Genomic DNA, 25738 nt, shown 5'->3' with positions numbered 1-25738 from the left:
GGAGCTCTGCCATCCCAGAGTTCCAGGAAAAAACGAGAAGTGAAAGTGAAGGAGCTGAACAGGATGGTGAGGGAGACCATTTTAACATAACAGGCACAACACTGCTTCAGAAGCACAGAGTTAAGAAATGAGAGGCTCTGTCACTGCAGCATCTAATGTTACAGAAGTCCTAGATACCCAAGTCAAGTTAGCTATGCTTCCAGAGAAAGCTGATGAATGTTTCTCTAGACCTGAAGCTGCAAGCAGAAGTTTCATAGAATGCTTGGTGCAGTTAGAGGTGAAGTTTGACATCTATGTAGCTTCATCTACAAGTTGTTCTCTCAGTGAGAGATACTGGAGAGGAAAGTTAATGTACTTTTGCAGTCCAGTTGCTGCTTTCTCTTCTTTTGATTCTCCCCTCATAACTGACAACTTTTTGAAATAACTGTACAGCAACAGTGGAACAAATTGAAAATAGTTTATTCAGAAAGAACCCCCCCTCACAAATCACAGTATGTTTTGTTGGGGAATGTGGTTAAGAGTATAAGACTATTCTGCAGTCTGTTTTTCATTCAGACATTTTTCTTCTAGTACTGCAACAGTTCATAGAATCCGCAGCACTATAGATCAAAACAGACATCTCCCGTGATGGAGGTGGGACAGAAGCTAAAAGGAATTACCTTACATCAGTCCATTTCCTGTTGTCGTTGAGAACCAGTTGTGTATACATAGGAAAAATGTAAAAAGAGGAGAAAAAAAAAAAAAAAGACTTGTTTTACACAGTTCTTTACTAGGTTGGAGGAAGAGATTGTGATAAACAATGCAGGTGCCACTTGCCCAATAATAATCATCAGTAATATTGATGGCCAGCCAACTACTTGGCTGAGTCTTGCATCAACTGTGGAGACATGGAAGCTGACAATTGAAACGGTTAGATTTGAATGGGCAAGTGTGTGTGCTTTAAGATGGCAAGCCAGAGCAAACAAGATGGATCGGGATAGCTCTGTCAGCCTGCGACATCACAAATGCCTCAGTACAGAAAGTGATTAAAACAGGTCACCAAAGAACTTCAATTTGCTAACCTGTTCACCAGATGCTTCCTGAGAGCCTCATTTGGATGCTACCATCAGGCACAAGGACAAGACAACTTTTTCAGTGATCTGTTTGATCTTGTCTCTGTTTAAATAATCTGTGGGGAAAAAATCTGACTCAGCTTTCATCTTGTGGTTTTAAATGTCACCCTAAGGACCATCTGAAATTACCACTGCAGTGACATTTGAGATGTTAAACTTAGCTTTTGATGCAGGTGAGATAATAGCATTCCTCAAACATTTGTTCTTTTGTTTTTTAAAAGTAAGTACTGCGTCCTCCCAAGCTGCTATGGCAAAAATCCTGTTGTCCTTGTGTATTTTTTTCTTCTTTGTCCATTTAATCAATTAGGGATGATGTTTTTCATTCCTTTTTTTTTTTTTTTTTGTGTGTGTGTGTGTGTGTGTGTGTGGCATAACATTAGAAATAGCACTAGCAAAGAGTCTTCATGACATGGATAGAAAACATTTTTATTGAATCGTAAGAAGGGGAATCTACTTGAGGAAGCTACCCTTGGTCTATGCAAATCATAGCTCTTACACTGATCGGTTCCATTTTTATATAATGGAAATGGTATGGAGAAGCAATCAACATCAAATGTGGCTCACAGGAAATGATGGATTCCAAAGGTTTCTTTTTCTTTTGTACCCAATCCAACATCAAACGCTTTCATTTTACTTGCTAAGAGAAGGGGAAAAAAAGCAACACAAAAACCATAAAATTAACAGAATGCACATGAAAAACAGCAGAAATGAATACAGAGGGAAAATAATATCCATTTGAATATGCGTCCAAAATGTTTTGCCTCTGATTGACAATTCCTGTAGCTACTTTAAGAATAAACTGATGCTGTCCTAATAAACTGAAATAGGTGTAGATAGAGATTAGAATCAAGGAATGGTTTGGGTTGGAAGGGGATTTAAAGATCAGCTGGTTGCAAGGGCAGAGATGCCTTGTGCTAGATCAGGTTGCCCAGGGCCCCATCCACCCTGACTGAATGCTTTCAAAGAGGGGGCATCCACAGCTTTTGAATCTTCCGTTTTTCTTTTCTCACCCTGCTGGCCACTCATCTTTTGGTGCAACCCAGGATATGGTTGGTTTCCTGGGCTGCAAGCACACGTGGCTCAGTGTTGCCAGTGAATTGTATCTGTCCCAGTACGGAACCCTGATGGTCACAGCTCCTCACTCATTGAGGACAATGCCAGCCAGACCATGGGTCTGTATGCTTTTTACTTTTCATTTTAGATTCCACAAGATTCATTCAGTTGTTTTGTTTGAACCTGATATTGAGGCATGCATCAATTGTCTGGAGCCATAGGACTGAATGTTGCCATGTTATGCATTTAAATTATGACATGAATTGAATGACTGCTGTGTGACACCCTCGGACAATATGTCCAATAGCCACAGTTCAGCAGTGCCTGTATGGCTTTGCACGCACAGTGATCTCTGAAAGGCAGACTAGAGGGTCATTTGCAAGTTGAATATTAGATCTGATGCCAGCTTTTTCTGGTACACATAGTTCTGCACGAAGGAAGAAGTTGCTTTTTCCACTTCCTTTCTTAAATTCATGTATTTTTTCCAATCTTTTACAGATTTTCATATAGATGTTTTAAAGCATCATAAACGGTAGTCCTTATTTTTAAAAAAGAAGCAGTCAATTATTAATAAATTGCTTTCTCAAAAACCCTAAGGCTAACTGTCCCATGCACCTTGTGGAAACTGAAGATGTGGCCCAATGAACTTGTGTGTGTGTATACACATATGATGTATGTATGCACGTGTTTGTATACAATTTTTTTAGTCTGGTCCTGAATCTGATATCAGGTTAATCAAACATCTGTCTGGCCCTAGGCTGCTAAAGAGTCTGGATTACCAATCCTATGATTTTCTGGCTTCTATGGGTGAGACTGCAGAAGAACATGCAGGAAGAGGACATGCGTCTTCTATGACACGAAAATTCCCATGGCCTTACAGCTAAATTGCCTATAACTGACTTTCCTTCTTGATCTTTGGGCATGTTTTGTCTCATTGCCTCTAGAGCCTTATAGGAAACACTAGCCATAGGGTTTAGGTTAATGGGCTGATGGAGCAAGGGCTTTTGAATTGAATTTGGTGTCAAAGTGGCTTCAGTACTTTAAGGTGTTAATTGTTAGCTGTTATCTTCTCTGCCTGCAGCAGAGGAGAATAGGTGCAGCAACTTCAGATGGAGACCAGCGATAGCAAAGAAGGGCTTGCACTAATTTATGCTAACATGCTGTAGTGAGGGAGCTAGGGCTAGAGCAGGCATTCCTGTTCTTCTATGAGAAATGAATTTAGGCAACTGGGGTAACAGTACTTTCAGTTGTTATGACAGCACCTTCCTCTGTTTATCTCTCAGTTCTTGTTTTGGCTTATGAACCCTGAGAAAATTTTGGTTTCCTTTCTGGCTGAATCAAGATTTACTGTTTCTAGGTAGCCTGTAGACAGGGAGAAGCTCCAGGAGAGTCCATACAAACCTGCAGTGCCCTGCCCTTGGTCTCAATGGGTAGCGTGAAGGCAGAGATTGCACACACAACACACACAGATGAGAAAAGACACAGGGCCCCAAGGAAAGATGCACTCATAAGAACCTGCAGATTAAAAGAAAGAAAGAAAGAAACAGTTCAAACGTCTGTTCAATGCTGTGGGAGCCCACCACTTAATTAGAAATTAGAGAGTGGGCAATGGGTTGCAAATGCCTGGGGGACTCAGCAACATCCAGAAAATGCCACTCATGAAATCTGTAAGTTTTCAGAAAGCAGCAAATAATAGCAAGATCCACGTCTGGCAAAGACTGTCCAAGTGCTCTGCATAAATATCACATAAAGAACAAATCAGTTTGAAAAAGCAAACCAGACACCGAGATTGAATGCCTCCCCCTTTTCTATTAACTTCAGGGACATCCCTGTGTATTTGATGGTAATGTTAGACTCAAGGCTTACTGGCATTGTCGACAGTGCTCTTACTTGTGATATGAATGGTGCCACCATAGCTCCAACACGGCACAGTGACCCACTGGTTCCCATCCCCAAGGCTCGCATTGTGGTGGGATAAACCTGACACAGGTTAGAAAGAAATCAGATTAGTGTAACAATAATCAGTGATATGTGTTCTCATTCCACCCCCCTTTTTTTTTATTTTCCTCTTTTCCTCATGTAGACCCTTGCATTATCAAAAGCAGTCAGTGGGAGAAGATGCGAAAAGATTTAAAGATTCCTTTGCATCTCATTCATTCCATTGCAATTCTGCCATTTCATGTCCAAAGTAGAAGTTGAAGGCAACATGTACACAGACATCTTTCCTTCATCTGCACTGAGCTGCTCAGGCCAAAGTCACAGACCATAGGCTTGGTGCTAAAGAGAGAATTCAATTTATATTGCCTGACTATGTGTCTGGAAAGCAGGAGAAAAAGAGATTGTCTGCAGCCTTCAAGACAGCCTACTTACTCACATCAACAGCACCTTTGTTTAGAAGGAGGAAAAAGAAAGGGAAATCCTGATAGGAAACATCCAGGCTTAGAGAAATAGAATTATAGATTCATTTGAGTTGGAAGGGAATTTTAAAGTTCATCTCGTCCAACTCCCCTGCCATGAATCTACAGCTTGATCAGGGTGCTCAGAGGCCCTCCAGCCTGGCCTTGACTGGATATCTACCACCTCTCCAGGCAACCTGTTCTAGTGTCTCACTTACTGTAAAAAACTTCCTTATGTCCAATCTAAATCTCTCCTCTTTTAGTTTGAAATCATTTCCCTTTGTCCTATCACAACAGACGTTGTAGGGCTGTGCTCTATCCTTACATCCCCCAGCTTGTACTGGTAGTGAGGGTTTCCATGACCCTGGTGCAAGACGTTGATTGCACTTGCCTTTGTTGAACCTCATGAGGTTCAGCTGGGCCCACTGCTCAAGTCTGTCTAGGTCACATTGAATGGCATCTTGTCCCCCGGGCATGCCAGCCACGTCACACAGCTTGGTGTCCTAATGTGCTTTGTGTATTTTTCACATCTCCCTGACACCCATGTCAGTAAAACACTTGAGTATATGCTTTGCTTCAGTGCTGTGGGAAAATCCTGATAGAAAACATCCTAACCCTATGCTTTGCTTAATTTAAGTCCCATTCATGTCAGTAGATTTTAGCAAGTGTTGTCATTTAAGTGTTTGTTTAAAGAAGGCTGGGCCAAGCCAGAGGATGTGATGTAGTTCCAGAAAAGTCTGGGATGTGTCTGGAAAGAGGTTTTTCCGAGTTTGGTTTTGATCATTGATTAAATCTTGTGTATTTGTGGTTTACAGTATGGCCATTTCAGCAATAGTTTTCACATCAACAGCATCCAATTCTGGACTATTTAAAAGCTGGTATTTAGTAAAGTCTGGTACATGCTTAAAAATAGTGTGCTATAAAAAGAAGTATGGCACACTATCAGGTCAATCAAGCTAACTACTGCTATCAGCTTCTTACCACTTACCACTCAGTCTTAAAAGGAAGAAACTAAATTCCACAGAACTCTGTTTTTATAGAAAAGCAACGTGTAAGTAACCCACAGGACTAATCATTCTGAAGATGTGTGAAGGAGATGCTCTCTGATTGGTTAAAACTATTTGCAGACACAACACAACAATTTCCATTAGTTGAGCATATACATGTAAAAAACTTCTATACTAGCTACAATAGCCAGCCTTAAGTGCTGGAAAAGGTTCCTTTCAGTGGTAGTCTGTTGTCTAACTTCAACGGGACTGAGAGAGAACAGAGATTTTTGGAAGGTGATAGTGTATAACATCCTCAGAAATAACATTTAGTAGTAGTGACCAACAAGTGACCCAGAAGGGCACTCCTTTCCTGGCTGCTCGTGTCACCTCCAGCTAGTTTTCTGATCTCACTTATGAAAACAGAGTGGTTAGGAAGCCAGAGATACTCAGTTCAGGGAAGCTGACTCTTAGCTGGTCAATGCATACAACAGCATTCCTGGCTAATGGGCTTCCATGCCCCAGAGCAGGCTCAAGTGCTGTGGCACTTCAAGTACATGGCACTGAGGGACATGGTTAGTGAGCATGGTGTGATGGGCTGGTGTTAGGATTTTCAATTATCTTAGAGGTCTTTTCCAATCTTAATGCTGCTGTGATTCCAAGTACCTTCAGCAGGACCCACCTCTGCAGTGTAAATGTAGATGGTGTTGAAGTTTGCTGAAACCAAGGCTCGCAGCATGAAGAGAAAGCCGGTCACGCCTGCACTAAAAGAAGCAGTGTGAAGCAAAGCATTAGTGTCACTGAACAGTGACAGAGACTCAGCCTGGTAGGCTTTCACTATGCTAAGGCTTTTACAAGCTTGAAGTAAGGGAAAGTTGGTTGTTGGCAAGTGTAGTGGTTTTTTTTTAGTCCATTGACAGTGCATGTTTGCTACTGCTATAATGAAACTGCAAGCAGATCTCTAGCTAGCCATGCTCAGACTAGACATAAGGCAGAAAAAACTGGAAATTATGACAATAACAGCAACAAAGCAGTTGGTACCTAAGTGAGCAGCTGTAACCCTCCTGACAGGGGCTCATTTACAGGGCTACAGGAGATGTCTACCTCTGCCATCTCGAATGGGGCCCTTCTTAGAAATTTCCCAGGTTAGTTCAATGACTACAGCTCTGGTGGAAGCGAGCAGTTACCTGGATGTGCAGATGTTGAGGAGAAGAAAGAACAGTGCCGTACATCCCATGGTGATGCACAGGCTCAGGCGCCTGCCGAGGAAATTGATGCCGAGAATGTTCAGGGGATTTACTGAGACAGAAAAGAGATCATAACGTTAGGTGTCAGGGCTCTCAGTCCTGCAGTGAGCACAAGAAGGGGAGAGGAGGTTACATGCGATCTCCCCCGCGGTGCTGATGATCATGGTCCGGTAGGCAGAAGGGCCAAAGGGGCGGCAGTAGCAGGGGCTGCGGCTCTCCTCTGAGACAGGGCCAGGGCTCTCGCTCAGAGGTGTCCTTGAGGTGCAGCCCAGGTCCCGCTCCAGCAGCTCAGCACTGGCCAAGATGACTCCGTAGTAAGCAAAAGCTATGCCAAGCCTGTAGGGAGGAGTGTGGTGTGGGTGGGGAAGGCAAGGAAAATGGCACTGGAATGCAGCAGGTTTGGGGTGCCCTAGGAACCCCCTGTACACACCAGTGCCACGGTGATGCACGATTGGCACCCTCATCTATCACCTTGAGCCTGATGACACCCACCAAATCAGCAGTCACCCAGCACACAGCAAAGCACTGCCACCTCTGTCCATGCACTTCTTCCATGGAGGAGCCCATCCCAGCTCCCAGCTCGCTGTGTGCTTGGCCATTAAGACTGGTTTGTGCTGTGCAGCAGGAGACAGCACTGCTAAGCCCCCTGATGAGGAGCCGCTGAGGGAACTGATGTTGTTCAGTCTGGAGAAGAGGAGCCTCAGGGCAGACCTTACTGCTCTCTGCAACTATCTGAAAGGAGGTTGTGGTGAGGTGAAGGTTGGCCTCTTCCCCCAGGTCACAGCAACAAAACAAAAGTTAATGGCCTCAAGTTGCACCAGTGGAGGTTCACGATGGATATTAAAAATATTTCTTCTCAGAAAGGGTGGTACTGCAGTGTCACAGGCTGCCCAGGGAGGTGGTGGAGCCAATGTCACAAGAGCCATGTGGATGTGGCACTGAGAGACATGGTCAGTGGGCATGGTGGGGATAAGCTGATGGTTGGACTAGATGATCTTAGAGGTCTTTTTCAGCCTTAACGATTCTATGATATTATGAAGCTCACCCATGCAATGCTGCATGTGTGCATGGTTTTTTTCTCCTTCCTATCATTTCCGTTTTACTCCAAGAAAGGAAAGGATGAGTGAAGAAGCCATGAAATCTACAACCTTTCATTAAAAGTTTAATGCCATGAGCTTGCTTGTAAGTCTTAACACACTGACATCCTTTTTGACAATAACACTGCTGCACTGGCCAGATGCTCACTGCTGACACGGCCTCCTTCTCACTCCAGTTTTAATAGAGGAAAATGCTCCTGCATGCCTCAGCTCCTCCTTCAGAGCTGGTTGTAGACTGTTGCACCACTAAGCACTGCTGCCTCTGGGCAAGAAATGCAGTGATCTAGCTGGGAATAGGCTGGAGCACCTCTCCTATGAGGAAAGGTTGAGGGAATGGGGCTTGTTTAGCTTGGAGAAAAGAAGGCTCTGGGGAGACCTCATTGTGGCCTTCCAGTACTTGAAGGGAGCTTATAAACAGGAAGGGGAACAGCTGTTTACGGGGGTGGATAGTGATAGGACAAGGAGGAATGGTCTTAAATGGAGACAGGGGTGGTTTAGGTTAGATATTAGGAGGAAGTTTTTCCACACAGAGGGTGGTGACGCACTGGAACAGGTTGCCCAAGGAGGTTGTGGATGCCCCATCCCTGGAGGCATTCAAGGCCAGGCTGGATGTGGCTCTGGGCAGCCTGGTCTGGTGGTTGGCGACCCTGCACATAGCAGGGGGTTGAAACTCAATGATCATTGTGGTCCTTTTCAACCCAGGCCATTGTATGATTCTATGTGCTGTCCAGCATTCACCCAACCTCCTGATACTTCCAGACTGGGAAGTAGCAGTGCTGTATCATGCAGAAGACAGCACCTTTGATCACTTGTATGTAGGTGGAGGCATTTCCATATTGCCCTTTCCTGCAGCAAGCCACTAACCCAGACCCCAGTTCTTACAGCTCAAATGTAGGGGCTGTCTGGGTGTCTTATTCCCCATTCTTTCTATACAGCAATTTTCCAAAGGAGTTCTCACCAGCTGGAGAGGCTCACACCGCACCCAGGCTTGCTGCCAACAACAGGGCACTGGTAGTGGCAGCCTCACTGTGTCATTATCAAATAATTCAGCATACGCCTCATCATAAGCAGGCTGAGAAGTAATTTTCACTTTTTTTTTTTTTTTTTTTTAATCCCCGCTGGCAGTTTCAGAAACAAGTTGCAGAGTGTGGGCTGCAAAATGAGCTGCCTGTGGACATGGGGATGCTGAGGGCACAAAGAGACAGGGACACAAACCTGAGAACACACCAGTGCCTCCTGGGTGAGCAGGAGAGAAAGGAGGATTAAGAAACAAGAAGAGATTTCATAATAGTCCTGCAAGTTGATGGGAAAAACATAAAATATTCAAGGCCTGGTTTAGCAAGATTTTGGTCAATGAGTTCCCACGGACCCATTATTCATACATATCCATTCCAGCCAGCAAAGTCAATGAAACATATATTACCCGTGCATACATCTACAGGGAACAAGGCAAATGAAGCCCATCTCTCTGCAATCTTACATTTTCCCAGCCAGTGGCACCGGTACCAGTCATTGGTTTTCTGTGTGAGCCCTCTATCACTGAGGGCAGTGCATGTATCTTCTCTCAGAATGAACAAACTGGCAACAAGGAGTGAAAGCAAACCGAGGGCACTACCGTGTTCACAGTGGGTAGACCAAGCCAACCAGTCCTGAGGGAATGATAAGCAAGATAAATAAATAAGTATATATATGAACACTCTTTACCATATGATCCATATCTGCAGAGTGGTTCTTAAGTACTTGGGGTGGAGGAGGTCTCTGAATCTTCCTCTTCTTTCCTGCAAATAATTTGGTAGAAAGGCACCTTTCACATCAGGGCAAATGCTTTGTGGCAGCAGCTGGTGCCCAGGCCTCAGTGCATTTGCCCTGGCCATCTCCTGGCATGGATGGATGGACAGATAGCACTGCACCCTTCAGAAAGGAAGCCCCTTTTCAGAAGATGGCTGTGGGAGGTCATGCTGCAAAGCAAAGAGGGGGGAGAAGAGAGCACCCCACACACCCCTTCAAGTTCACAGGGACAGGTATGGGATTGCCTTTCTATGTTTTATTCATTATTGGTGAAGCCTGGAAGGGTGCATGTCTAAGCAAAACCCTGTGTGTAGCCAATGTGGTTCCCTTACATAATTTCAATTAAAAGACAGGGAAGCCTTAATCCTAATTAATTCCAGTACAATGGCACCATCTTGCATGAATTGCTGAGGACAATGCTTGGTGCCTGTGGGACTAAATAAGCAGCAAAAAGGTCCAGGAAAGGGACTTAAAAGAGCTGGGCCCTGGACAATGTAAGTGTTCAGCTCCCAAGTTGCTTGGAAGAGGTGGAACTGGTGGTTGGGGAAGGCACTGGGACCAGCAAAAGGGTCTTGTCCTATGGCCACAGCCCTCAGGTACACCCCAATGGGCAGGACCAGGGTCCTGTGGTGCTGCAGACATCCTGAGAGCAGGCAGTGGTGGAAAGAAGCACTTTGTCTGGAGCCCTTTTTGTGTTAAAAGCAGCAAATCTTTTCTCAGCATGATATTCATCCTGTGAAAATGAAGATCATGGGGAAAAAAAAAAGTGGAAGATCTGATTCATTTTTGGAAGCCAAGATTATTGTCTTTCCCAGAGTAAAATGGCCTCTTCATAACCACTGCCAATAGCTGGGAAGGAAGCCAGGCGTGGTGAGGGAGAGATGTGGAGTGAAATGTGCTTGGTGACCTTGCTCACATCCTTGTGCCCGGTGGACCAGGGGCGGGATGGGATGAGTCAAGATGGGATGGGATAAGAGGGGCTGAGCCAAGATGAGATGAGGTGGGATGGGATGGGACAGGATAATGGAGCGAGGCAATGCTGCAGGCTGAGCTTACCTTGGGAGGTTCCTGCAGCACTCCCTCTGGCATCGCTGCCCGGTTCATCTTGGCTATCCTCTGCAGCGTGGCCAGGGCAGCCGCATTATTCCCCGTGGACACATTGTAACGTGCTGACTCAGGTATGAACTGAAAGTGGAGCAGTATTAGAAAGCCCTCCTGCCTCTTGCCTAGCAGCCTGTGCTGTCCACATCCCCTATCCTGCCCAGGAGCCTGACAAGATCAGTGCAAGGTTACGAGTCATTCCTTGGGATGTTCTCTCCAGCTGTCCCCCAGGGAAGCTGCAGTTGGCTGAGAAGATGAAGGGTGATGCCTCTTGGTGACTGGGGAGATGCCAGGTCAGTGGCTGTGGGAAGTGAGGAGAGGCTCTCCCTACCTTGAAAACCATGATGAGAATGATGCCAGGAATGGAGGCGATTCTGATCAGCCACCGCCAGCCAACGGTTGGGTTCACCACTGATGCCAGGCCAATGATCAACAAGGATCCTGCCAACCAGAACACCTTTCCAAGGGAAACAAATGGTTAAAAGGCTTGAACACATGTCAAAAATTTGTTTATTTTCAACCCTTCCCTTGCTGTCTGCAAAGATGAGTTTGGGATGAAGGAAAGAGAAAAGTACAGATCAGAGTCTGGGGAGGGATGTCTAAGAACAGTCTTAATTAGCTCTGGACAAAAACAGGTAACATGTAGCTGCCATTGTACTTAAAGCCTCTTTTGTCCTTCCAGTCACATCTCTGCTAACACTCATGCCTATGAATTTTCTCATTTGAACTTCTTTGGGGATGCAGCAGATGTATAAGTACCAAAGGCAAAACAGGGACAGATTTCCACTGTTGGAGGTTGGTGAGCTTCCAGTGGACTCAATTCCAAGTTGTACCAATGGGGAACCTGGCCCCAAATCTGCAGGTTCCCTTCAAATCTGCAGGTTACCATCAGGAGAAGAGCCCCTTTCGGGGCACCATACAAAGAAGCTCCAGCAGCACAAGTCACAAGCCACAGCAAGTTCATGAGTAATCTATGGGCAGAAACAATACATTCGTGGAGAGAGATGCAAGACTGTCCCTTTTTATATATCTCTGATCTTCTGGAGGCACTTTGGTAATAAACCCCTTGGATCACATACACTAATGAAAAGCAAATTACCCCTTTCACCAAGACTGTATACCAACATTTTCGTTTCAACAGCCAGATGCATTAATGATTTCAGTGAGGCCTTCACAGATCATCTGTGCATGCATAAAGTTCACCTGGCAGAAATTAGAGGAAGGGCCCACCCCAGTCACGTTGGAAGGATGGTCACAGCCCTTCCAGCACATCTCAGGCCTAACTGAGGCCTGCAAAGCAAGGCACAGCCCAGGACCTCATCCAGGAGCCACCTCATTAATCACACGTAATTACCACAATTCAGTCCCAATTGTGCTTGCATTTACCTTATGTGAGATCCCAACACAACCCAGCTGGAGATGTTGAGTTGCCCTGATCAGAGATCCCTCCTCAGCCCACTTTCCTTTTGGCTCATGTTTGCACAAACATTTTTCTTGCTGTGAATGCTGGAGAGAGCCTGATGCACTCCAATGGAAGATGAGTGCAGGAGAAGCCATAAGCACTCTTTGCCTCAAGTAGCCCCTCGCTGACTACTGCATTCCACTTCCCAGTGGAGAAAACAGACACTCTTACTGCAGCCTGAGTGACAGCCCACTGGCACCGACCCCATTAAGGCAGGCAGCACAGTTATCAGAAGGTAACAAAAAGGGCAGATGTCAGCTGTCACTCAAAGTCCCCCCACAGTGTTGGGATGATCCAATTAAGAGAGAAGAAATAGCTTCTTTTCTGCACATAGCTGTCTGTGTGGATCCTTAATAATGCACAGCACGTGCTCCATGGTACAGGAGGCACTCACTCAACCCATGATAAATGCGGATATTCTGGCTTGCTGGAGATCTGCCTTCCAAACAGCAGCACAGCAATTCTGCTGGGAATACAAATGAGAAGAAACCCTAATATGCCCATTCTTACCTGAGATAAGGGCAGCATGTATCCTCGGTACTTGGTAGGCAGAAATTCTGTTTTTATGATAAGCCTAACGAAAAGAAGAGCAAGGCAAATGACAGAGACAACAACGATTTCTGTACCAATCAAAGAACAATTTGTCCGGCTCAGCCATCATCCAGCGTGGATGCCTGGAGACAGAGGGACCACCCTTTTTCCACTGATGTATCGACACTAATTATTTGATATTTCTCTCTGATTGAGGCATTTCTTGAAGCTTAAAGTTCTGCTTTTAGGTTGCAGATGTCCTGCTTATCTATGGTGAACATCCCTCCTGAGACTTGATGTTCCTCTTCAAGATTTTCACAAATAAGAACAGTAAGAACAGACATCCTTGAAATAGAGGCACACGTCCAAGACAGTAACAGTTCAGTAGAGATTGGTCCTTAGAAAACCCAGCCATGTATAAAGTCAGTAGTGGGATACCTCCTGAACAACAACTAAAGACTTGTGCACAAGCACAGAAAACTCAAATATGTTAATATAAACTTGTAGTTGCATAATACCATTGAATAAGTGGGTGGTGAAGCACTGGCACAGATTGTCAAGAAAGCTAGTGGATGTCCACCTGTGGAAACCCCCAAGGTCAGGTTGAACGGGGCTCTGAGCACCCTGATTGAGCTGTAGATGTTCCTGTTCATTGCAGGAGAGTTGGACTAGATGACCTTTAAGGGTCCCTTCCAACTCAAATGATTCTAACATTCTATAATAACATGCAATGGGTAGGTGTGACTTATGTATAAGGTAGGCATATAATGAAAACTCGTGACTTAAATAGAAGCCAATGTGAAGACTTGGGGAACTTGATTTGTGGGGATATCTCACCTTGTGCTCTGCACAGAAATAAAGCAATGTCTCCTCTCTAAACACTTAGTTTTTTTGAATGTGTTTTGGGAAATTTAAAATCAGCAACACCATCACTGGTGTAGAGACCCACACTGACCCTTTCCATCATCTCAGCAGTTGAGGAGCCTTATAAAATATGCAACACCAATGAGGGGAGGAACTGCAAGTTCCTCCTGCCTGCTTTGCCCTGTCCTGGCCTCTAGCAGTACCAGCCTCCCATACTTTGCTTTGATAAAGGGCTTTTTCAGTCAGTGCAAGCTGATTTGTGCTGTGCTGCACAGGCAGTGGGTTTGAAAAAAAATTGTGCATTCAAACAAGTCTTCACAGAGTCTCAAAGGGAGGTGAAGAAGAGGCCACCAGAGGTTTGCTATAGGAGGTCACTGTCTCACTTCCTGGAGAGCCCACAGCCTCTTGCCCTGAATTTCAACACAGGCTATGAGGAACTACAGAATATGCTGAAATATTGCATGTGTTTCCCAGACAGAATCAAAAGAAATCACTTATTTTGTCAGCCTTCTAGTGAGGTGGCATTTAGTACAGTGATCTTCTCCTTCCCTCCCACATCTCCACAATTTCACCCTGACAAGGCAAAAAGTTTAATTTAAGTGGGAAGGTTTTACATCAGTTCAAGAAGAATTTGCTACTCTAAGCAGAATTGTTGTGACCTTTTTACAAGGAAGCAGTCTTTGCTCATCTGTTACCTGTCTAATTGTTTTTATAATATATGTGCTTAATAAGACCTCTGACATTGGCTTAATGCAAACCAGCCCATTCCACTATCCCAGGGCTGAGGAGTCCTTGGGAACTGCAATTTAGGTAGACGGACAACAACCCAATGAAAGAACAGGACAGCATTTTGCTTTAAGGCAATGTGAGAATTTGCTCTCCCTTGCACTTCCAGCCCCCTCAGAGGCCCCTTCCTGGCTGTCTCCTCCAGGTTTCTGCGCAGCCTCAGCTTATCAGGCTCAGTGCACGAGGCACTGGGCGCTCTGCCAAGGTCAGCCAAAATGAGCTGTGGGATCTCTGGGCCCCTGGATGCCTCCTTGGAGGAAGAAAAGCAGAGCCATGCTCTCACTTTATAGAAACAGTCTTAAATAAAGACGATCTAGGATAAGCAGTGGGGACCAAGCACCAAATATTGCCTGCCTGTTCCTTCCCTTTGACTGCAGATGATTCAGAATCATTTGCTTTCATTACATTTCCCCCTTATCCGCAAAGAAAATAACACATTCAAAAACCTGACTTTCTGTGCTTCAGGACTCTCCCCTCCTCCCCTCCTACTTTGTGCTCTTCTGACCCCCAACAGCTCCCACCAGAGTAGGAAAAAGCTGCTAACCTCCCCATGAAGGCTAGTTTGTCCTTGTCCTTGCCATAAGGCATGAAGCATGGCCTTACCCTTGTGCGTGGCCTGATACACCACCTCCCACCATGGTCCTCAGGAAGACGAACCAGACGTAGGAGGGGGCAAATGAGGTCAGCAGGGAGAAATAGGCTCCCCAGAGGAAGGAGAGCAGCAGAATCTGCAAAGGACAAAATTAGGGTAATATAGTCTAGGGTCCTCTCTGTATGGGACAGCACAACAAATATTTTGAAGGTTTTCAGAGGCCAGGGTGCAAGGTAAGAGAGAGACCGGCTCAGCCCTGAGCTCAAGGGGAAAGAAAAGTGCCATGAATGGGCACCATGAAGTTTGTTTTTGTGCAGCCCATCATTCTTTCATGGGAGGAGCAGCTTCCTGGCTTCTAGAAGCTCAGGTATATTGGAAGGGTTTTGAGCCCCATGTGCCAACTCCTCCCGGCAGCAGTGTTACTAGGACACTGCACAGCAAAGAGATAAAGGGGACAGACAATAGCAGGTCCTGTATTTGTCTTGTCAGAGGGCTCAGGAAGAATACATACAGCCCCTGAACCCACTTACCTTCCAGCGGCCATATTGGTCAGCCAGGAGCCCAAGCACTATGCTGAAGACCATGTAGCCAAAAAACACCATCTATGGATGTAGTAGAAATGCTAAGTCACAACCTGAAACAATGATTGAGCATCTGGTGGGAAGGCAGAGCTAACCCAGGGGGAACTCAGGTACATGCAGTGCACCTGAGTGACCTGAACGGGTAGAGTCAGGATCCATCCCTTCCCAGACCTCATTTAAGGGTCGTCAGAGGCAATGAGGGTGTCTTGCTGGAGATCCTTGCATACTAGAGGCCTTTTAGTGGTAAGTAGTTTTTCTTCACTTGTTTCTGAATCTACAGCTGCTGCATTTGGGCTTGTTCCTTTTTGCAGCAGCCTAGGATTGTGCCACTCTGCTATTATTGCTGTACTTTCCATCACATTATAGCATTACAATGGAGAACTGGAAGCAGCTGTGGGGTACTCATTCCCAGCAGCATCAGGCTGCTTTGCTCTTCAAATCAAGTGTCTGTTAAATGCTTCGTAAACAAGAAGATAAATTGCACTGCCAGAGCCATGCATGGTCCTCAAAGTAAAGGGTTATAGGGATTTCCAAAGAATCAGGAAATAGGAGCCTGTACTGGCATTATAGTTCTTGTTGTGGTTGTGTGCTCATGTCATATTGTTCTCTTGATTTCTACAGTTGTGTCACTGCTCTTGTCCCTGACAGGAGGTCTTGGAATTTATTTGGCGCTTTGGGAAATGTACATTGTTAAGCCTGGGGTGGTGCCATGTACAGTCCCCGTGCGATGGATGACCTGCATGGTGAGGAGGAGTCACTCACTGTTGTCACAAGAGCCACCTGCCAGTCTTGAAGCTGCCACTCACATCGGATGAGAGGGGACACAACAGCTATCAGCATGATCTCCATGGCTTCAGCCACCTTTAGGAACAAGTATATACATTAACAAGAAGGGAAGCTGTGAGGATCCCATGAGAGAAAGGCCCCTAGCTATGCCAAGCCTGCAGTCATGGAGGTGTCACATGCTGCAACAGGCTCTGTGAAGCTGTGGTGCCTTGGTGGTCTCAGCCCTGAGCGTGGTCTGCAAGACATTCCCACTTGGGGATGGGGAGAGGAGACAGGATGGAAGGAAGCTGCACCTAGAGAGTGGATATCTAGGTACAGTACAGAATCATATAATCATTAAGGTTGGAAAAGACCTCTAAGATCATCCAGTTCAACCACCAACCCATCTCCACCATGCCCACTAATCGTGTCCCCTCAGTGCCATGTCTACATGATTCTTAAATACCTCCAGGCATGGCAAATTCACCACCTCCCTGGCAGCCCGTGATGGTGCAGCACCACTCTTTTGGAGAAGAACTACTTCCTAGTACCCAACCTGAATCTCCCCTGATGCAACTTAAGGCCGTTATTTCTCATGCTATTTCTATGACTTGATAGAAGAGGCTGACACCTACCTACTATAACCTCCTTTCTGGTCACTGTCAAGAGCAAGCTTGTACCCAGAAAGTCTGAAAGGACTTTCAACCAGATGTGCTGATGGAAAGTACTGGACAGCAAGCTGCTTTTATTTTAAGTACCTGTCTGTGAATCTGGGCATCTAGAACAATCTCTTAAAATTATTGTTATTAAAAAAATAATAATAAAATTACTGACTGTTTGTTCCTGGCAGCTGGCTTTGGTTAAGAAGTAAGCCCATCATTCATAGTTACAGACCTTCCTGCCTCAGCTGTGGTGATCCTGTGGCTATGTCCCCATCACAGCTTCACCCTAGCCTGGCTCCAGTTTCCAAACCAGATGTTTTACCACTGTTTTACTGTTAACTCAGCACCCTCGCACGTCGTTAGTTGGGAAGTAACCCTGGTTACTTGGTCCAGGTAACCCTGAACCTCTGCGGTCAAGGGATGGAACTCCAGGGCAGGGGACAGGCCAGGATGCCCTGGGTCAACCTGTTTGCTTTTGCCTTGAAACAGGCTCAATATCAGAGTTGGCCAATGCTGATTTTGGTCAAAGTTGACACAAGCAGGAATCCTGCTTGAGAAGGTATATGTGGGAAAAAAATGTGCTGCAATATGTTTTTTTTGTGGTGATTTGTAGTTGTTATTGCAAAGTAATAAAGAAAATGAGGGGAGTGTTTCATCAGGCTGGTGGTGTTGGTTGCAAACACTTACCCCAGTGCTTCCCATGATGAGAAAAAGTGCAATGTGGAACCTCCCAAACCCAATGGTTTCCACAGCTTCTTCCACTGTAAATGTCTTCTGCCCTGAACACAAATGGGAAAGAAAGACACAAAAATATATATATCAGTTATTAAATAGTACACCCTCAGGTTTTATGAAATGGGAATGTTTTACATGCAACCATGGGGCTGTGCCAGGAGAAAGGCTGGAAACTCTCACTTGCCCTGGTGAGGGTGGTGTGGGCTATGGCTTGGGGCTTCCCCAGACCCACAAGAGTCACTGCCACTGCAGTAAGCACAGCCATGGGCTCTGGGCTCAGTGTTGTCTCTTCCTAAATTTTTTCTCCCATTAAAGGGACAAAGCAAGTCCAGTGCTGGGATGGATTTATAAATAGAGCTGCCAGAAAGCTTTCAGTGTCTACTTTCAACATCATATTTAAGTAAAGTCAGACCTATGTAAAATTTTCCATCAGAACACTTATCTCCCAACTAACTCAGGACAAATCCTGAGACTGCACAGAATTTCAGGAGAAAATCATAAATTTTTTCCCCACGTTTTCTGTTTTGATGCTTCTCCACTGAAGTTGAAAAATGAAAGAATTACCAGAGGAATACATCGCTTACACAAAACAGTGGCTGAAAAAAAACAAAACCAGCAGCTCTTCCACTGCCACTGCTAGCAGCCTAGCAGCTGTAGTGGGAGAGAGGAAGTATGAAGCTGATGTCTGAGGTCCAGGTAACTGGAGTGCCAGAAGCCTCCCTCTACCCTGCTTCATGAGGGCCAGCATTTCTGGTCCAGTCAACACAAACACACCTTTGGGGGGTTCTTGTCCCTCCATGTGGATTTCCTCCAAGGCAATAACGTTTGCTGCCTCTTTTGGTGCAGCGGCCATCTCAGCTGCTACTGGGATCCACCGTAACTGTTGGAGAAGGACAGGATTTAATCATGAAACCTCTGGACCCCTGGAGGGTCATAAAGCCACCTTAGTAACCGTACAGAAAAGGAGTTTTCTGGGCTGGTGTGGAAGCAATCAGATACATTCTTACACAGATTTGTTTCAGAGAACTAGAATGAAATGACCTTTACTCCAAGTTGGTTGTTTTTTGTTTGTTTTTTGTTTTCTTTGTTTGGTTTTGGTAGGAAATACACAGAATCATAGAATCATCAAGGTTGGAAAAAACCTCTAAAATGATCTTGACCAACCATCAGCCCATGCCTGCTGACCATGTCCCTCAGTGCCACACGGTTCTGGAACACCTCCAGGTGATTCCACCACTTCCCTGGGCAGCCTGTGCCACTGCAGCACCACTCAGAATAAATTGTTTCCTAATATCCAACCTGAGCCTCCTCTGGCACAACATTCCTTCTTGTCCTATCACTGTTACCTGGGAGAAGAGGCTAACCCTTACCTTGCCACAACCTCCTTTCAGGTTACTGTAGAGAGCAACAAGGTCTTCCCTGAGCTTCTCTTCTTCAGGCTGAACAACCCCAACTCCCTCAGCTGCTTGCCATCAGACTTGTGCTCCAGACCCCTCACAGCTTTGTTGTCTTTCTCTGGACACACTCCAGGCCTCTGTGTCTTTCTTGTAGTGAGGTGCCTAAAACTGAGCACAGCACTTGAGATGCAGATTCACCAGTGCTGAGTACAGGGGGATGATCACCTCCCTGCTCCTGCTGGCTGCAGTATTTCTGACACAGGCCAGGATGCCATTTGGCATACCTGGGCACACTGCTGGCTCATGTTCAGACAGCTGACCACTACACCCCCAGATTCCTTTTCCTCCATGCAGCTTTCCAGCCACTCTGTCCCAAGCCTGTAGAGTTGCCTAAGGGTTGCTGGCATCACAAGGCGGCGTAGCTGATCTGACAAATCAGTCATTGCATTGCTCTGGCTGTTTTCATGCAAAGTCCAGAGAATGAGAGAAGATGCAAGAGCTTGTGTAATGGCTTCCCCATCCTGGACATGCAAAGAAAGTCAAAAGATGCTTCACAATCTCCAAGAGCTGAGAATTGACAGTGATCAACAGTAAGTTGTCCCTCTCAAAGGTGGAAGTGTCTCTTTTAGGAGCTGGGGCCCAGTGAGCTGTAGAGGTGCTGCACTCTGTAATTGCTCACGTTTTTGAGAGCATGCAAGAGCATGAAGCAGAGCCAGTGGCAGGAGCTGGGCTGCCCAGCCTGCTCCCCTAGCCCTGGCTTCCCAAGGATAGTACACCTGGCAAGTACGCACCTAGCTCCTTCTTGCCCAGCCCAGCCTTGCCAGCCTTGCTTCCCACAGGACATATGGCCCTCTGCCTCACCCCACTGCATCAATCCCCATCCACTTATGGCAGCAAGAAACAACAACAAGCTCTGCATTGCTACTGGCTTGCTCCTGCAGAGGGTCTGGTTTCCAATGCTATGTCTTTAAGTCTGATCACAGATTTTTTTCCTGATAAGAAAATCTCATCTTAATCCCATGGGAGGGATTAAGCACACAGCAAGCTTTATCCCCCAAGCTTTCCTGCTGAGAACATGCAGTGACTCTTGCAGGGGGGGCTCAACTCATCTTTAGTTTAAAACCTCTTCTTCAGTGATCTCCATCCAGAGCTGCTGGACTTGGTGAGAAAGTGTTCAGTGCTGCCCCACAGGAGTCATGGGGCTGGAGAAGGGCAAGGAATGCACCTAGTCATAGAATCATAGAATTGCTCAGTTTGGAAATGACCAAGAGCATTGGTAATGAAAGGTACAAAATCTCATCTGAGACAGAGGGCAGCATAAGCATAAAAAGCACAGAGTTACAGTGCTCCCAGCTGGGCACATTGTATGGAGGTGCAGTTAGAAGGAGGTCATTAAGGGCTAATAGCAGTTCAGTTGGGTAGGTCAGATACACTGACCTTACTGTTATAGATCATTACAGCCCAGGATCCCAGAGGACATGCACAATATTGCTCACTACTTCCTCTCAGCACCATACTCGCAGGCAGTGGTAGCTGCCAGCAGCACATGGTGCCAGCAGCTGATCATGCTGGCCATCATCTGCAGATCATTTCTAACTGGAACCAGCTCAACAGCAACCATGTAAGGTGTCTGGAAGAGCCCACAGGAAGACATAATGGCTCATTGTGTGGCTGAAACACAAAGGGCTTCACAGAAATGAAACCTGGGGTCCAGTTTTGCTCCTTGCCTGATCCTTTATGATTAGATCCTGCAAAACAACCTTCTGTAAGTCTCTTTATCACGACTCTGCCTGGCTCAACAACTGTACCTCTCCAGAGCCCACAGCATGCACAGCTCTGGGCCCCAGCAGGCCAGGCTGGGACATGCCTGGGACAAAGGGAAAGCATTGGGCTCTGATCCACCTCCATGCATGCCAGATGGACTATAACTGCAAGCCATAGCACCGTGGAAGTCTGAAGCTAGAGTATTCTGCTAACATTTGCTGAGAGGCACTCAAGCATTTGATTGGTGCTCACTGCTCTGGATTACGTGCAACCAGGATGGGAAGAACTGAGGTTCTTCCAAAAATAGGGAGGAAATGGTGAACCTTATGCTATCACACAGGATCCATCAGCAAGGGTCAGGTGCTTGAGCACAAGGGTGCACAGCTACCTCCAACACTCTGTAGCGGCTGAGACCCCTGGAGGTGTCAGGATGACATCTATGGGATACCTCCACAGCTCTCAAACAGCAGTGGGTGAGCAAGTGGGACACCTGCTGTAGCACCTCAGGTACTACCAGAAATAGGTCCATATATCTTCATCTGCCTCATGGCCAGACTACTGGGGCAGCCTGAGCAAAATTCACTTGCACATAAGCAGGTGAGAAGCCAGTGTTCAGGTGAGTCCTTGACACTGTATGCTCTGCTCTAGCATTTGTCTCCAAAAGACAGGTTTACATGTAAGACTTTGGTAAATCTCCTGAGAGTTCCTACAAAGAGCATAGGTTAGTCATTGCAAACACTTGCAGACCTACTTGCCCTTATGAAGCTTCTCATGTCTGTCAGAGCTCTGTGGGGAGTCACGAGGAAGAGTTTCCTGCTATTTGTAAATCACACTGAAAATACTAAATGGTAACTACACGAGCCAAAAAACAGCAGTGCCAAAGCTGTTGCTGGCAAGGAAAATAGCAGTCCTCCACCAGAAGGGAGTAAAGTGAAACCACTGCAGGGTCCTAGCAGCAAGATGACATGATGTATGAATGATCAGATACTCCCAATCTTAAATCAAGGCTCAACTAGATTTCTTGTTTTTCTCAGGTTTTGGGTTTTTCTGAGTGAAGTTTTCTTACCTCTGAAATGTCTTGGTCACAGAGGAGCAGAACTTTCCTCCCTTACTTCTGCCTCTTTCTCTTCTGTTTTCTTTCCTCGTTGTGCTGGCATCGCTGTGTGTTTGGAATCCAGCTGTAGGGAGTCAGATTTCTTCCTTACTAACTTTAACTTCCTTACTAACCTTACTTACAGTCAGGTCCCTCCCCAGCAGTAGGTTGTACAAGGAGGGGTGCCCTGTGTCACAGGGAGTGTGAATTCAGCTGGTTCCTCTGCACCTACAGGTGCCTCTGTGGGAGTAGCCCACTATGGGTGATGGTGCTCACTCATGTTTTTTGGTGGGGAGGAGGGAGATCATGGAGTCATTAAAATTGGAAAAGACCTATAAGATCTCTTGTCTCATCATCAACCCATCTTTACCATACCCACTGACCACATCCCTCAGTGCCACATCCACCTGGTCCTTGAACACATCCAGGGATGGTGACTGTCTCAGCAGCAGGAGATGGAGAGTGGACAGTGAAGATATGACCCTGTCACAACGCTGGTGAGATTGTAGGGGACAAGTTTCAGAGAGCAGATCCCACAGTGCTAACACCCAGGTAAAGGGGTTTTGCTGCCCTGTGCAAAGCCATGAGCTGAGCCCGGCCGCTGTTGTAGATACTAGCTGCCCCAGGCCAGCTGAAGCCAGGTGCCATTATCACAAAGAAAACAGGGCCTGTTCATTAGCTTCATCTCTCTAAACTTCCTAACCAATGAGTACCCATGGCTAGCAATGATTCTGACCTTGACACAGCAAATATCAATACTGCAGGTTGTGCTGACCAGTAAAACCAAGCTATGATATACAAGTGCTCTTGACTTGGAGTATGCGTGCTGATCTTTATTTCTCAAATATGTTGGCTTGTGTGGAGTTGATGGTGTTTTTTGTCTCCTTCCCATGAGAGTTCCCCAAATCCTTCTCTTTTGAAATATGTTCACCATGCTGACAGCAATGCTGTAGGAGTTTTATCAAAGCATGGAACTTTCATGCTGAGTTTCACACTTCCAAGCATCAGGAATGCATTTGCTGTCAGCTAACATATGCCATTTCACAGCCCTATTTTACATCTTCCTTTTAATAAGATCTGATATTCAGTCACAGCCATTATTGACAACTGCTAAACTAAATGCAGGATGCAGGCTGCTAAATCCATACCTTACACTTTCATTTGCAAGAACTCAGACACTATGCATGCAATCACAGAAGGGTACTGAAGTGTTGGCGTTTCAACTCCTCATTGCAGGAGGGAAAGGATGGCCAAAATTCCAGTAAAAGTCTCAGCTGCAGAGATATGCTTTCAGATGTTTGGGATTGAACAAAGGCATGTTATCTATTACTTTTTTTTTTTTTTAATCCACCTCATGATATTTTAATTACTTGTAACAGAAATGCAAATAAACTGGTCATAGTGGAACGTGAATGGGAACATCCACATGTATGAAAGTTCCAGGAGAAACAAGAGAGTGAAGGGGAGAAGAAAGACCTTCACAGCTGGCCAGGGACATGACAGACAGCTATCACATAGGTGAATACTGAGGAAGGTGCTGTCTGCTGCAGGAGCCAGAGGCTCCAAGAAATTCCTGAAGACTATAAAAACTTTCTCCACAAACCAGTCCATCATTACTGATCCAGCATACATAAGGGACTGGACAAGAACATGGGACCTGGCTATCTTTATTCCCCATGTCACAGGTCATCTTGGTGGGAGGGCCCGGCCACACACAGCTCTGGCTCTCATAAGGAGGAATCATAGAATCATACAATGGCCTGGGTTGAAAAGGACCACAATGATCATCTAGTTTCAACCCCCATGCTGTGTTCAGGGTCACCAACCACTAGACCAGACTGCCCGGAGCCACATCCAGCCTGGCCTTGAATGCCAGGGAAAAAGGGATGGGGCATCTACAACCTCCCTGGGCAACCTGTTCCAGTGTGTCACCACCCTCTGTGTGGAAAAATTCCTCCTAGTGTCTAACCTGAACCACCCCTGTCTCCATTTAAGACCATTCCTCCTCGTCCTATCACTATCCAACCTCCGTAAACAGCCATTCCCTCTCCTGTTGACAAGCTCCCTTCAAGTACTGGAAGGCCACAATGAGGTCTCCCCAGAGCCTTCTTTTCTCCAAACTAAACAAGCCCAGTTCCCTCAACCTTTCTTCGCAGGAGAGGAGCTCCAGCCCTCTGCTCATCTCAGTGCCCTCCTTTGGACCTGCTCCAAGACTCCATATGTTTCCTGTACTGGGTTCCCCAGGCCTGGAATGCTCCAGTTGGGGCCTCCAGATGGGGCCTCACATCTTGTAGAGGTCTTGCTGAGTAGAGGGAGACAACCACCTCCCTCTCCCTGCTGGCCACCCCTTTTTATTGCAGCTCAGAACACAGTTGGCCTTCTGAGCTGCAAGCGCACACTGCTGGCTCACATCCAGCTTCTCGTCCACCAGGACCCCCAAGTCCTTCTCCGCAGGACTGCTCTCAAGGAGCTCTTCCCCCACTTTGTATAAATACCTGGGATTGCCCCAACCTAAGTGCAGCACCCTGCACTTGGCCTTATTGAACCTCATTAGGTTTTCATGGGCCTACTTCTCCAGCCTGTCCAGATCCCTCTGCATGGCTTCCCATCCCTCCAATGTATCGACTGCACTGCTCAGCTTGGTGTCGTCTGCAAACTTGCTGAGGGTGCACTTGATGCCATCGTCTATGTCATTGATGAAGATGTTGAAGAGCACTGGCCCCAAGACCGACCCCTGAGGGACACTGCTTGTGACCGGCCTCCACCCTGACACAGAACCATTGATCACAACATTTGGCTGCATCCAGCCAGCCAATTCCTAATCCATTGAAAAAAAAAACAGGAAAAAAACAATCCAAAAAGAGTGAGTGTGAGTGACTGAAATCAGTTTGACTTTGTTACCACGTTCTTCTCCTATGCGGCCATTCACTGAGGTTTTTTGTATTAATTTTCTACAAAATTATGTAGCTCATGTCATCAGCCCTCAGAAATAAACACCCTCCTAGCAATGGATGCAGAGGCAGCTCTTTCTCTTAGGTTAAAAATTCCCAGTAAAGTTCTGGAAGTCACACGTCTTCCATCAGTGGGTAAAAGCCCAAACAATGACAACAGGGTGTTGTACCAAGGTCCACCAGTCTGTAATGGCGATCTCTTCTGGATCTGACTACATCTGGTGCCCATGTTCACAGCACCAACTAGAAAATCTGATCTCATTCAGCCTAGCAGCTGTGCTGGGGAATGGGCAGTCACTGCTCTGCCCAAAAGTACCTAAATACCAGAATTCCTAATACTGAACCCGAACCTCTCCCGGCACAACTTGATGCCATCACCTCCAGTCCTATCACTGTTAGCCAGCCCTCTCCCATCTCGCTACAACAATCACTGTTCAGTGCAGTAAACAACAGACAATTTTGACACCTGCAGCGTTCATGGGATAACTTGTTTTTCTTGCTTTAAATATAAACCCAAGACAAAAAGTATAACACCCGGAAACTCCAAAAGGAATAGGTATTCTGTTTCAGGTAATGGTTTCAGGTAATCACCTTCTCAGTTATACTGCAATCACATGGAAATGTGCAATAAGGATAAAATTTGCACTTGTGCAGAAAATCCCCCCACTGTTTCACAAAGCAAACTTTTATCTGTTTGATAATGCATCCAACTATCTTGGCCTTTCTTGCTTCAAAACATCTTTTCTCTCAAACCTCTACAGAATAGGAATAAACT

General features: G+C 46.0%; 1 protein-coding gene across 2 annotated transcripts; it reads right to left on the bottom strand.

The window, feature by feature from the left end:
• Window positions 1-1518: 1518 nt before the first annotated feature.
• SVOPL (SVOP like) lies at window positions 1519-22070 on the bottom strand. Of its 2 annotated transcripts, XM_042889669.1 has the most exons (16): window positions 21986-22070; window positions 18533-18638; window positions 17711-17802; window positions 16359-16457; window positions 15546-15617; window positions 15027-15151; window positions 12753-12816; window positions 11112-11237; window positions 10736-10864; window positions 9596-9669; window positions 6928-7130; window positions 6735-6846; window positions 6230-6311; window positions 4056-4145; window positions 3567-3680; window positions 1519-1749 (listed from the first exon to the last, which is right to left on the bottom strand). In XM_042889669.1, exons 2-16 carry the CDS (start codon window positions 18609-18611, stop codon window positions 1738-1740), a joined length of 1473 nt encoding a protein of 490 aa, XP_042745603.1. In that variant the 5' UTR covers window positions 18612-18638; window positions 21986-22070; the 3' UTR covers window positions 1519-1737. The 2 variants fall into 2 exon arrangements, with proteins under 2 accessions (XP_042745603.1, XP_042745604.1); XM_042889670.1 differs by lacking the exon at window positions 6928-7130.
• Between the last annotated feature and the right edge of the window lie 3668 nt (window positions 22071-25738).

Source organism: Lagopus leucura, unplaced genomic scaffold, assembly GCF_019238085.1.
Source record: "Lagopus leucura isolate 7727_CA_CO unplaced genomic scaffold, USGS_WTPT01 Super-Scaffold_100159, whole genome shotgun sequence".
Taxonomy (NCBI): domain Eukaryota; kingdom Metazoa; phylum Chordata; class Aves; order Galliformes; family Phasianidae; genus Lagopus; species Lagopus leucura.
The sequence above is the reverse complement of the archived record's forward strand: the minus strand, read 5'-3'. Positions and strand labels throughout refer to the sequence as shown.